The following is a 15,104-nucleotide window of genomic DNA, read 5'->3' as shown; positions in this document are numbered from 1 at the left end:
GGCTACCATTCATTTTCAATAGAAGCCAGTGACATAAAGATGCAAAGCTACTGATACAAAGCGATTCCCACCGTGTAATCTACAAGTTGAGCTGCTTCAACTGCAGCTACAATACTACAAACGACCAAGTGTTGTTTCACTATTTCCACTCACCGTCACTCTTCACACAATTCTTGCTTGTAGTGGGAGAAAAATAATTATTTCTGTCAGTCAGTTCTGTGTTCTTTCATCCCTTTACAGTATATTTTCCTATATCTTTCTCGCTCGTCGGATGCATGCTCGACATCAACGAAGGTGTTGATCAACACTTCGACTCAGCGACAGACGCTGCGTCGCTTCGTAACTTTGTACCTTGTGTAGCTGCCAGTGTGAACGCAGCATTAGACCCCGTCTTGTGTGTTCCTTCTTTAGTAGAGTAGGAAGTAGTAGGCAGAAACGGCGTGGTTGTAATTCATGCCGGGCTGTGGGGTTTGTGTGATGAAAGCAGCGGAGCACTTCTGAGGAGATTGCTTTGCTGCACTCCGAGCAGATTTGAAGCTGTCTCGGAATGCCTCAGATGAGAGTTGGATTATAGACTGACCTGGCATGTCTGTGTCACCCAGCTCTGTGCGGGGTGGATTATACTATGCTGACCAGGTGTTGAGTCCCACATTCTCATGTTGACCGCCATAGCATGTTCTGTCAGTGCTGTCTGTATGGGAGTACAGTATTGTAACCAAATGGACTCTCTTTTTTTAGAGCCAGACAGATATATCGGTCATTATTTGACTTTATTGATAACATCGGTAACCACAATTATGCAGCCGATGTGTCTCTATTTAGGGTTTTCATTATTCTGTAGGTGAATTTAAAAGAAAAACAGAAATAGCAGATCTACAAGCTCACAATACTTCGCAACGTGACACAATGTGAGCTTGTAGATCTGCTGTTTTTTATTGAATCTATCAAAGTTATTTGTTTTATTTGTTTGCTTTTGAAGTTAAATGTTATCAAATATCAACTTTAATCAAATCTATGTTTTTCCAATTGATTTGAAAATGATGCACTTTTTGACTAAATCTAGGTCGCCTCTAAAATCCATCCATCTAAAATCGGCAGAACATCGGTGATCGGACCCCAAAATCTGGCATCAGTTAGCCTCTTTATTCAATCTGTACACTCTCTGAGTAATAAGTGGATACATTAACAATGAATATTCCATTGTGTAGTTGGATAGCATACTGCTAGGGGACATTTCCTTTTGCTGCATGATATTGTTTTTAAGAATTTCATTACCCATTTCCCAGCATTACATTCATAATGCAATTGTTAACAGAAGACGTATGTAACTAATCAGTACCCTAACAAGTAAAGCAATCTAATTACTTTAAGTACTTTGGATTTCTCCAAAATCAATCAAAGGTATTTGTAATCCAAAGGTTACTGAAAGTAATCAGATTACATTATGGTTACTGGTTATAATTACACGCAGGTCATTTGTCATCTATAACTGACTAAATTTTTTATGTAATCATTACAATCCAGCTGAGATTTTGTTTTCTATAGTAGCAAAAAAGAATATATAATAATAAAGATTTTATCCACCCAAGCAGTTAGTTAAGATGATACAGCATCTGTATCGTTTGATAGCTATGAAAATGAATCAATAATAAACAAATTAGCTATTTCATGTGCACTTTTACACATTTGTCTTTGTGAAATGTCTAGGCCTAAAGATGCAGTGGACCCCAGAGCACACTCAATGGGCGGAGCAACACTTTGACATCTCATCCACCACCCGCTCGCCAGCGCACAAAGTGGAGGCCTACCGGGGCCACTTCCAGCGCACGTATCAGTACGCCTGGGCAAACGACGACATCTCTGCACTGACTGCCTCCAACCTGCTGAAGAAATATGCCGAGAAGTACTCTGGAATCCTGGAGGGCCCTAATGAACGGACCCTGCTGTGTTCCTACTCCGACGGCACCACTGGACTCATGAACGGCCGCAAGTCAGAGAGCGAGTGCTGGCAGGAGGGAATTTACCCAATCAACTGTGTTCCAGATGTTCTATCTGCGAGCAAAGCTGGAATGACAGCTGCCCTCCCTCCTGCCGATATCTCGGCTAGCATCGGCAGCTCCCCAGGTGTGGTCAGCAGCCTGTCTGAGCCCAGCTATTCCAGTAGCAACTGTGGGAGCCACACTCTCCCCTCTCAGGAATATACTGCCAGCTACAACGGCTCCTACCTTCATTCTAGTTACAGTGGACAGACCACCCCCGCCCTCCCCTCCCCACATCCCTCCCCTTTGCACAGCGCCGGACTCTTACAACCCCCACCCCCGCCACCTCCCCCTACCCTAGTGCCCAGCTACAACGCAGGGTCTCCGAACCTTTCCAACTACAATTATCCTCCAGCCGGGTATCCACCTCAGACTGCTGTTGCCCCTGGCTATAGCCCCGGGGGAGCCCCCCCACCCTCTGCTTATCTGCCCTCTGGTATTGCAGCCCCTACACCGCTTCCCCCCTCCACGTTGCCCGGCTACACCTACCAGTCGCATAATCATACACCAATAGCACCAACACCTTTGAATGGCAGCATGGCCAACTCATTAAAAAGAAAAGCTTTCTACATGACTGGTCATGGAGATATGGACTCTAGCTATGGTAATTTCAACTACAACCAACATCGCTCCTCGCAGAGCCCTATGTACAGAATACCAGACAGCAGCATCACAGACTCAAACAGGGGGAACGGCTTTGACAGAAACGCTGAGGCATCATCTTTAGCCTTTAAGCCCACAAAGCAGCCGATATCTTCAGATCAGCAAAGGAAATTTAACATTCACTCCGGCAGAGCGCTCACCCCTCCATCCTATGGATCAGCCAAAGGCTCCGTAGGTGACCTCCGATCGGGCGAGTCCTACGGCAAGTTCGGCTCCCCCATCATGGGCGAGCAGGGTGACGAGCTCCGGCTGCACCTCTCCCATGCCGCGTCGCGGCCTGATGGCGGCGCGCCCGCCTCGTCCAGCCACGCGGCGGCGGAGGAGCAGCTGAAAAACAGCGACTCCGGCCTGGTGGAGATGGTCACCACCGAGATCCTGCAACAGGGCCCCCCGGTGGACTGGAGTGATATCGCCGGTCTGGACCTGGCTAAGGCGTTCATCAAAGAGGAGATAATGTGGCCCATTTTGAGACCCGACATGTTCAGTGGACTCGCCACGTTGCCGCGGACCCTCCTTCTGTTTGGACCTCAGGGAACAGGTAGGACTCTGCTGGCCCGCTGCATGGCGAGCCAGCTGGGGGCCGTCTTCCTGCGGCTAAACAGCTCCGCCCTGGCGACCAAGTGGCTGGCGGAGGGCGAAAAGATCATCCAGGCTTCCTTCCTGGTGGCGCGATGTCGCCAGCCGGCCGTGCTGTTCATCAGCGAGGTGGACGTGTTGCTCTCGGCCCAGCTCAGCGAGGAGAGCCCCGTCAACCGGCTCAAGAGCGAGCTGCTCGAGCAGCTGGACGGCGTTCTAAGCTCGCCCGAGGACCACGTGCTGGTGGTCTGCTCCACCAACAAGCCCGAGGAGATCCCCGACGGCCTGCGGAGGTACTTCACCAAGCGCCTCCTCATCCCGCTACCTGACAGCACATCGAGGCACCAGATAATCAGCCAGCTGCTCTCCCAGCACAACTACTGTCTCAGTGACAAGGAGATGTCACTGCTGGTCCAGAGGACGGAGGGCTTCTCGGGACTGGACGTGGCGCAGCTGTGTCAAGAGGCCGCCGTGGGTCCTCTCCACGGCATCCCTACTGGCACCGACTTGTCGGCCATCCACCCGAGTCAAGTGAGACCGGTCTCCTACCAGGACTTTGAGAATGTGTTTTGCAAATTCCAGCCCAGCATATCGCAAAAAGAACTTGACATGTATACTGAATGGAATAAAATGTTTGGTTGTAGTCAATAAACATAAAAAAAAAAGAAAACACATGAAAGTGAACTTGACACCATTGCGAAAACCCAGTGATGGGATAAATTGAAGTGTTTCCCACCCCCAATAAGTAGGTGCTTGGATAAACAACACAAAACAAACAAAGAGAATATCCTGCATCCAGTGAGTGAAAACAGGAAACGCCTCACATAAAAGAACAGGCTGAGTTTAGGCAGCCGACAGTCTGGACGGCACACAATGACAAATATTCATTTGATGACTGCACGGCTATATAAGGCCATGTTTTACCTGCCGAAGTTCAAAGCACTGGGCGGATGGATCCACTCCCCCAATGGTGGTGTATATATTGTATACCATTCTGCTGTTCTTGAGATTTAGTTGCTATCAAGTGCCTGAGGTGGTGCTCGTTTATTTGTATTATTCTTTTTGTTTTGCCTCACAATGTACATTGGTAACATGTGCTAATATAAAAAAAAGCTTTAAAATAAGACAAAACTTGCTTTCTCCTTTCCATAAGCTCAATATTCTACAGCTGTGTCCGTTTTGTGTTCTATGTGAACAGGTGTGGTTTTGTTGATCTAAACTCTTAAATTGATAGACACAATTTCGGTAAGGCTACACAATCTTGATAAAACTGTGTGTGTGTGTGTGTGTGTGTGTGTGTGTGTGTGTGTGTGTGTGTGTGTGTGTGTGTGTGTGTGTGTGTGTGTGTGTGTGTGTGTGTGTGTGTGTGTGTGTGTTATAACATTGACATGTTCATGATTTGTTTTGTTTTCCTAGAAAAATGTGATTTGTCTTTTGACAAACTTTAGGTGTGTTTGGTTTGTACCCTCGCCTTTCCACTGTCAGTGAAACTACAAAAACAATCAAATGACCTTTTGCAACATAACTTCAAATTAATCAAAAATTACTATGTAATTGCTGTTAAAATATCGTTACAATAGTAATCACAGTGTTTCACACAAAATGTAAAAAAAATACCATTATTTCTTTTGATGTTCTCTCTTTTGGAAAACTCAGGAAAGTGATTGTGATATGTACAGTATAGTACCTCAAAAGATTGTGTCAAAGCACTACACAGTAAGTACATGAGCATTTGGCTTGCTTTTGAATTTGCATTACATAAAAACCACAGAAGGCTACCATACCTCAAAGGCTCAAAATGAAATGGTTGTGTGATACTGAATGTACAAATGGAATTTGGATTTGGAAAGCAAAAGTAATATCTCCTTTTACCTTTTTGATTTTTTTTGCAATGACGAATCTGTATATTAGAGCCAGTGTTTTGTCCATAGCAAGAATGGACCCGTGAAGTGTTTTCTGTTTTAGCCATTTCTGTATGTATAATGATTCCGTTGTTGGCGGTAAACTTTCATGTTCATGAAAAAAGGCAAGAAAAAGACGACACTGAATTTGGTCATCATGGTTCAGATCATAGTGGTGCAGTGTTAAACTAAAGGTTTAGACAAGCTTCTTGGGGTTGAAAAAGACAGTTCTCCCCCAAGCTATATTTCATGTAATGCCGCTGCTGTTTTATCATTAATGAAACCTAAGGATTATGTGTATCCCAAGTTCCTTTCTACCTCGGTTTGTTAGCGCTGAAACACAAATTAAAGGGGACAGCGACATGTCGGAGCCTATTTTATGTGCTTGACTAAAAACAATGGAGAGAACAACACCAAACACAAAATCAGTTTGTTAGCTTTACTTTTTTTTGATGGCATGCACACAAACACCCTAACCATTGCCACATACTACTGTATATAAAGGGGGATACCAGTGAAGCTCAAGCTTAGAATATGATACTGTTTTTCACTAGGACAATTTTGCCTGGTTAGAATTCACTTGTACATTAACTACATGAATACAATGGCCAGATTGGCCACACACACAACAGGACTTTGTCCTTTTCGCCCAATCACTGACGTAACACAGACGTACAGCTCTACAGAACAATTAAAAAGTGGAATATGACAGGGTGTTATATGTTTTTGTTTGTATTACTTTTGGTTTTGTTTACATGTTCTGACTGATAACTGATCACGTTAACGGTTATGCAAAGCTCATTCAACAAGATATATGAATGTAGGCTATAACATTTCATTCATAAATTGAGAAAGATCAGTATTTTAGAACATTTTGTGATTTTGTTTGGTTATGTTAAAAAAAAAACCTTTGAATTGCTGTTCATCACTAGCAATCAGCGCCTATTCCAGATCAATTCCAGACAATGGAAGTGAGGGTTTGACAACCTTTGTTGAATGTATTATTGTTTGGGAGCATTATGGATGCTCTTGCAGCGCAGTGGCACCAGGAACGATGCCACTACAGTAGATACCACTGAAGTGTTTGTGTTAGAGCACTAAAGGACCTTGATTTTCTTAGATTGTTGGATGGGATCTCTTCATTTATTTCCTTCTCTTTACACGTGCATCTTAATATTTCTTTTTTGTATCAACCATGTGCATATTGATCACTACCATCTGGCCATCGTAATGACCTGTATTGCTGATTTACACAGCATCTAATAAACTATAGCAGAAACAATAAATGTAAACTTTATCATGCCAGCTAGATTTTTATCAAGTTAACATGCTGAAGCTAGTTGCACATTTGCAATTGTTTCCCAATATCACCACTCCAGGCATTAGTTGTTACAGCCATTTCAAAAATGGGCACAAGCTCTGTAGGTTATTAGCTACTCCACTGAGCATTGTGAACTGAGGAACTGACTTTGCAGACTAATTATGTCAGACTGGCAGCAGGCATCACTTAAGTACCTGTTAAGCTCAAAACATGCAGTCATGCACTATTACATAAGTTATGTAAACTGCATGGCCCTGGCTAAATTATGTGTTATGTTCATGCAATTCGGTAGAAGGCAATCTAAGAAGGAAAATCTTTAACTGTACCATATGAAAGAATCTATCTGATTTTCTAGACATGCAATTATAAGGCTAATCTATTGCCTAAGTAACGTAACCTCTTTTTCCGTTATGGATTTCCATTTGGAATGTAATTTTAAATGAGATTAGGATTAAAACATGTGGCCCAGTGATACTAAAATCATATTTGATACCTGCATACCGTACTCTGTACCTGCAAGTCTGTACCTCATTGGTTCAAAATGTATATAACTCGGACACATTTTTCACTTTCAAAACTGAAAAAAAAGAATAGCTTTTTCACTACTTTTGCGCAACACTATTGTATGTAAGGCACTCAATTACGAAGAAAAACGAATTGAAATATGGAGATTTCTGCAATGATATATAGAGCAAATGAATATGTTAAGAAACTACAACCATGAACATTCAAGCCAGATTTCTACATATCACAGCAAAATACACTTTGACATTTATTACTCTTACTGTAGGTACCCAATACAATTCTCAGTGTTTAAGTGTACAAATGTAACCAAGATTTATACACTCAGAGTTAAATTAACACTATGGATTTCATTCTGTAAAATATAACTTATCCAAGCAAGCAAACAAATAGGAAATGTGGAACACGACCACAAAACTCTGGGTTACTTCAGTAACCTCAGTTTATCAAGCAAATCGAGCGAGAGAATCGCCTAATGGTGGCGCCATTTCCATGGCGTAAACACAGAATAATTCCATCTTCCATCTCACGAAACAATATTTAATTGGGTCGTGGATAAGACCACCGGGTTTTCACCACAAATTCCAGGGTACAAGTGAGAGCACTCGTCCAGGGGTAATAAAGGTTTCAGCGGAGTGGTAGTCTTAGAAAGAATAATCTGTCTTCACACACAGAAAAAAGCAGGAATGACGTCTTCCGGTGGTGGGCTGCTTTTAAGGTCTTGGGGAGGAACCTGCAGCCACACCGGCACGGCCCAATTAAATATTGTTTCGTGAGAATTATTCTGTGTTTACGCCATGGAAATGGTGCCACCCTTAAGCGATTCTTGAGTGAGATCAGCTTAGATAAACTAAAGATACAGCGGGACTCTCGGTTACATAAATTGTTGTTAATTAATGCACATGTAATGTAGAGTTTGTGTTGTCACACATTCTTATCTTAATCTCCCTTGAAGCCAAAGTAAAACACATCATATTTGATTACAATTAAAAATAAGTATTTGAAGTAGGGGGGTGTGTGTGTGTGTGTGTGTGTGTGTGTGTGTATATATATATATATATATATATATATATATATATATATATATATATATACGCACACGCACGCGCACACACACACACACACACACACACACACACACACACACACACACACTTACTTTGGTACATTCTTTATTCAGCATGACTGCCCTGTGCGAGATAGTATTTGCCCTGGGTATCTGTGGTGACAGAACTAATTCGCTTTCAGCCTGAAAACCTGTTGATAATATTGGAATAATTGGTATATTTGTGTCAATTATTGCAATTAAAGTAAATCCACCTGTTTGCTACAGTATGTCAAAAACAACAGTCCTGGACATAACCAACCATAAACACAGTTATTAACTGGACATTCCAGGTGTAATATGTGCATTTGGGAACTTGGAGATATGCATGTTCAAAAGTGAAAATGTTATACTAAAATGAAATAGTAACAGCTGTATTACACAGTGATTAGGTCTGAAATCAACAGATTTCCCTCACATAACTCATTTGATTTTGGGGAATCCCTTTGCTTAACACATTTAATACCGGGAAAACATCTGTGTCATTTTTGATTTTTTCCGTTGGTTATTCGAAAACAAATACAAGCTTACAGTGCGTCACTTCGTGCCACACTGCAAGCTTGTACATCTGCAAGGTGTCGTTTAGAAGGTATTTGTAGAATCGGCCTCAGGTCTTAATGGGTTAACAGTGCAATAAAGCACAGTATAGTACAGAACAGTATTACTACAGTAGTTATATGTACAAGAGGCTCCATTTTTACTTGTTTTTATTTGTTTCTTAATTGTTCATCACAATTAGATATAAACAATTGTCAACATAAGATAAGGGATTAGGAAAATTACATTATGCTTTTATTCGAAATACAATGTATATACTTTATATACTGTAGATATATGATCATTCATTATTACCAGGACAACGTGATGGATGGGCCTATAATGAAAAACAACATTTGAGCAGAACCATTGATAAGCACATGGACTCTCATTGCTGCCAACTAAGTCACTTGAATCATGTTTTTTCTGTTTCTATTCTCAGTATCTCTGTTAGTACATTTTTGTACAGAACTGCTTTAGACCTTTTGACTTCATCCATTATAGTCTTACCGTATCAGTTTTATATTGAAACATTCTTTCTAACCATTTCTACCTCATGGCTACATTGTACATGTAGTACTTATGTTCTATTGTTTTGAATGTCATGCTTTTGTGGAGAAAAGAATAAATCTGAAAACAAAAGTTGGAAAAAAAATTACAAAAAAGGAAAAACAGAAAAAAGAAGCTTGCCCTTGAATTTGAGCAGTCTACCTCAAAAAGACTGTCTTTACACTGAACAGTACAAGTCACAGAAAAGATAAGACACCTTAAGTGGGTGCAAAGGTGATGATAATCTGCACCCACCGACCTTTCCTCACAGTATATTTACAAGACCACATTTCTGTCAAATTATTGTGGACTGTACAGGTCTTCTACAAGGTCTCCAATGCAAAATCATTTTTGTTTTTTCAAATATAAGAAATTGCTTTAATCCTATGTGAATTGTTGTAGTGCGCATGTTAATGTGTATGTGTGTGCACTTACAATTCTACATGTAAGTATGAGGGGGTTAACATATTAAGATATGAGACATTTGAATTTTTACTTTTCATACACATGTACAGAGGAGAAACTTGCACATAGATGTACTTAATGTACATTTGCTAACAATATACAGTATACATACTAAAATGCACCACATACATGTTTATATGTGTGTATTGCCAAACCTACAGTCAACGTAAATGTATTTTCATCTATTTCAAGGTACATTACAAAGGTAATTGAAATACTGAATAAACATGTTTTTTTCTGACAACTAAATGTGTTTTGTATCATCACTTGATTGAATTTGTGTTTGATGATCATAACTCAAGTGTACGTTTTCAGACCATAGACCGTTCCTTGTGAAATACCTATACAATGAACAATGTTGGTTCAAATATAGTTTTTACGGCAATTTGTCCCATCCGAGTGTGTATTTTTTTACACAAACGTATTATGTCATTGCATTAGTTTATAATGCAATGAAACATTTTCCTCATAGCAGGATTTGGCAATCACTTATAAATCCGCACTCGCATTTTATGTAAAATGAGCATTTCTGCATAAAATTCCCTTTATATGGTATCATTTAGTAGGTGGTATGTGCGTAGGAAGCTGCTGTATTATTAACATTAAGGAGAAGAGTCACAGTGTCAGCATTGGAAATGGTCTTTATCCAGTCAGAACATTGGTACCAAGATGAGCACTGAAAGAATATGCTAAAGAATATCAATGCATGTCTCCTTTTAAGGAATACACATCAGACAGATTACAATGCTGAAATTAAAGAATGTAGCTTTTTCTCCTTGTCTTAGCATGTGCAGTTTGTATCTTAAAAAATATCCCATTAATTGTAATAGTAATAGACCTTTTTCACCTACTATGATTGCTGAAAATAAGGTTCAGTATACATTCAGTACTCATAAGTAAAAGACACAATTAAACATTGCTATCTCCATCTCCAAGTATGAAATTCTTTGCACACATTAGTACCATAGATCGTAGAATTATTTATTTTAAAGATTACAGTATGCTTAGCTAAATAGTGTATTGTGTAAGTGAAATAGTTTATTCCAGCATGGTGGGTGTACCATCATTTGTTTCCAATTTTCCATACATAATATTTGCTGTAATCCAGCAGGAACTGTATTGCTATACAGTACTTTGACAATGTTTGCACATTTATCACTAACATTCTGCATAACAGTGCCTATATGGATCTGAGCAGCAACATCATGTTTGTTATGGGAGACTCCTACGCCATATGTTTTATATTCTGTGCATCCTATCTCCACCCGCTTCTTCTGGCATTCAAATAACAGGTCTACTCTTTGTTTTCACCCATTTTAAATGAGAGCCATTTGACCAGGGGAAAAAAATCAGGACTGATAAGAGAATATAAAGTTGAGTCAAACAAATTACACTCAAGTTATTAGTGGCTATTTTGTAAATATCAAAGATCCACTTGTCCCAATGTTCTGTGCTTCATTTGCATTCTGATGAAACTGGAGTGGATGTGTGTGAACTCGGAGGTTATCTGTGGCTCTGCAGCTCTGAGCAGCCGAATCAGACAGCTTCGCAACCGCATGGCTCAAGAGGATGAGCCACAGACCTCTCTCAAATCACTTCCTTCATAACAATTAAAATATGCAAAGTGATAATTTTCCTTAAGTAGCCTTAAATGTGCAATCTATTTAAATGTGAGCAAAATTGCCTAAAGCTTGCGGTCGTATGTATGTGTGGGGGTGGGGTGGGGTGTGGGGGTGTGTGGGTGGGTGGGGTGAAGGGGGGTATAAATTATGCAAATAACAGAAAGGACTCTTGAAAGCCTAATTTTTCTGTAATAAGCATACTGTTTCATTTATTTTTTTGTCTCTTATTAAAAGTGACAGTTCTTTTGCACTGTCTGATGGCTATATCTGACACAAGCCCATGGCACTGACTGCTAGACTAAATGCTAAAGCGTTTTAGTAGCTTTTAGATGATGGTTACATTCACAAAGTAATTATGCGCTGGAGAGTCCAGAAATAAGGTTTAATTACACAGTAATCGCTTCTGATGGACACTAGGAAGTGTGAGCACTGCCAGACTGCAATCCATCAATGACAAACCTCTGGCCAGTTTTAATTCATCCTCATTTGCATCATAACCTCCGCACCAAGTTGCACAAATGCTGTTAAATGTTAATAGGACCTGTCTCTCTACTCAAAATGGATGCTTAAGCCATTTCAACTCTCTTTCTCTCCCGGTCCCTTTTTTCCCTCTCATGCACGCACCCTCTATCTTTCAGAGTGCATATCTCCACCCTGTCTCTCTCGTCTCGTTTCTTCGATTCTCACATTCTCATGAGCCCTCACATAAATAGCCCCTCTTCAGGAGTAAAGCCAAGCACAGGAGACAGTGCATGGTCACTGCTGTGTTAATTGGGAGCAGCATGTAAAGTTTTATCTCTTGAGTGCTAACAAACTGACGTACACAGTCAAATCCTCAGTGTTAATTTACACAAAATGTACACAATTGTAACAAATTGGACCTGTAAGGGTACACTCAGATTTACAAATGGGTAAATTAACAGAGTGAGTGAGTGAGTGAGTGAGTGAGTGAGTGAGTGAGTGAGAGAACACAGGAACAGCAGGAAGTCTTGTCCACACATCTGTGTACAGTACTGTGTAGTTTGGCCCTCAAGTCATATCTAATACCCGTCCTACGGGAGTGGACAAAATAATGTTTTTATTAATTGAAAATTGTAGTAGTTTAGTAGATATATTTCTGTTCCTCTTCAGACCTCCATGAGGTTGATTAGAACCTCTATGTCTCATTATCGGTCTATTCCATATATCCTAACTGCATTCTTCATTATACAGAGGGCTTCCTAGTGTACTCCCCAATGTCCTGAACATAACAGCTCTCCATGGGTCGACATTAAACCCAATGGACCAGACTAGACTCTGTTTATTTAGTTAGTTATTTTTGCACTATACTGGAAAACAGCTCATTTTGTAATTTACCAATCCCTCTGAACCATCAGCACCACCATATACTGTACGAGACATAGTCACGATGATATGACCTTGTCCCTCCCAAGGCATTCAAGGCAATCTAATCTTGATTTGAAAATATAATGAGATGTATGGAAACAAAGACATGTTATTCACGGGTCAGACTGTGAAGATCTGGGCACGTTGTAAATAATAGCGCGGTGGGAATGTGATTAGCATGGATTTTCATGTTTTTATTGTAAATTCGTTCATATTTATTATACCAGTTTTCTGCTATTCATTTAGAAATTATGACTATCATGGCACTTGCAAAATGATTCCCACGGGTTAGAGGTGACGTCACAAGTGACAAATGATCACACTGGTCACCTAGTGAACCACAGAGGAATTAATTTACAGCTGTAATTCATACAAGAAATATTATATATCTACTATTTTTGTAAGGGTTTTCAACCATACAGTACATTCATGTTTGTCAAAGTTCCTGTGGGAATTGTGTGTTCTAAAGGGCTAATTTACATAACGTCACTCGTTATGTAAATACATCGTCTGTCGTCGTCTGGGAAATAATAGTAAAACCTTCCTCAAATCACAGATTTTCACCTTAAAAACAGGTCTAGATGTTGAGTGACAAGGCCGTTTAACAAAGTATAAATTGTTCTAAAGCCCCAGCGTCCTGTGACAGCATGGCCGTCACTCCAAATGGAGTGCTTGTCCTTGTGGCCATTCAGACTTTTTCAAAGCCACGGTCAGGACTGCAGAATCTCTCTCACTCTCGAGTATAGGCTCTGGAAGCCCTTTCAGCAGCTGTTGAACAAAACGATTCCATCAGTTTATTTTCCCGTTGCAAAAGCCACTTCCTTGTTCTTGCCACTTTCCCACCAACTTCTATTACTTTTTTATTTTTATTACAAGGCTAATTGAATGAACTTCGGAATTGGTGATGCTTGCTATTGTTTGCAATTACTTTCTCCGCACAAATCATGGGCCAAATCCAAAAAAAAAAAAATGCAATGTGATGCTAAATGCTTTTCCTCCAGGCTGGGAGTCAGGGAGAATCAGAGAAGGCCTGATGATGACTTTGGCCCCCAGCATACTGACCGCTGCCCACCACCAATTAATAGGCAGCAACTAAAACACTCACAGCATCTCCCGCTCCATCCGTCACAGAGCAGGAAAGCTGTCTGATGAGGAAGGGTGAGAGGTCAGCATTGTTCGCTCCACCAGCCTGCGATAGGCAAAGTGAGGAATATCTGGCCAGAATCACCTACAGTTTATTGGAGCATGAAGCCTGATTCATACGTGGAGAAAAAAAAAAGAGTAGACCTACAAGCTCACAACATGTTGCGTTGCGACGCATCGTGAGCCTGTAGATCGGCTGTGTTCGGCGCAACACTGGCGTACGCTGAAGCATAAATTAGGCATGATAGGGCGGGGGTGGGGGGGTTGTCTGCAGCAGGGGGAGAGAGAGCTGTGCCTCTCCCTCAGCATACACTGTAGTCGATAACAAGCAGGCCCCTGCGCCAGTCTGATCGCGTCCAAATGTCCTTAGGTCAGCTCCTACCGCCCTCTATTTCCTATATTTATAACAAATTCTGGGTTGTGTGCACTGTGATATAGCTTTACAAATGCACTACTACTCCACTCTATAATGTTCCTGATCGTGATCATTCCTCTTCACATGTTCAAAAAGTTGCCAAAATGTCATGGAGTTTAGCCTTTGCTGTGGTAGTGTGATCTGCTTCTGAGGTGAAATATAATGATGGGATTACAGAGCATACCTCTGACATTAGCCTGGTGCTTCCTGTGTAATCCCCATCCGTAGTGTCAGGGGTATAAAAGTATCCGACAGATACTACTTTGAAAAGCTTGCTTACAAAGTTATTTTTGGCTGTCAAAGTGGTAGAAATGTTATTTTTTAATTTGGCAACACTTATCTTTCTTTTTTTGAGGTGCTGAATGACCAAGTGATGTTTTAATTATGATTAATTAATTTAGACACAGCACTACCAAGTGGCACAAAAGTCTGGCAGCTCGAATTCTCATTAATATCTTAATTACGCAAATCCCTAATTGATTGATATTCATGGAACTGTTATTTACTGCAGGTCACCACAAATATAGAAACTTACAAAAGACTGAGGCCATTATTAATGAGTTTTCTCCCCCAATTTGACCATTTCTTTAACTACAGTCAGTGGTGGAGAATCATTTGAAATGCCATAGCTGACACCAGCAGCCCCGGACTGGTGGATCGCTTTACTCTGTCTTAACCCCTGGCTGGGAACAAGTGGAGCTAATGGGGAGCAAAGACAGAGGAGTGCATGTCCAATAAAGACACATCCTCCAGCCAAGGCAATCATCGGAAACACAGAACGTCACTCTTTCAATTTCATCCCTTCCACTGTGCAAGCCGTCCTGCTATAACGTCATTATCTCCACCGGATCAGCTGGGCA

General features: G+C 40.9%; 1 protein-coding gene across 4 annotated transcripts in view; it reads left to right on the top strand.

The window, feature by feature from the left end:
* The window catches only part of fign (fidgetin), a 96,600-nt gene extending 90,173 nt beyond the window's left edge, over nt 1–6,427 (top strand). For all 4 annotated transcript variants that reach the window (XM_079519083.1, XM_079519085.1, XM_079519086.1 and 1 more), the window contains exon 2: nt 1,708–6,427. In XM_079519083.1, coding sequence (XP_079375209.1) covers nt 1,708–3,929 — 2,222 coding nt within the window. In that variant the 3' untranslated portion in view covers nt 3,930–6,427. The remainder of the gene's footprint in view (nt 1–1,707) is intronic.
* Nucleotides 6,428–15,104: the final 8,677 nt, after the last annotated feature.

Source organism: Electrona antarctica, assembly GCF_951216825.1.
Source record: "Electrona antarctica genome assembly, chromosome: 13".
NCBI lineage: Eukaryota > Metazoa > Chordata > Actinopteri > Myctophiformes > Myctophidae > Electrona > Electrona antarctica.
This window is presented reverse-complemented; position numbering and strand designations above follow the sequence as displayed.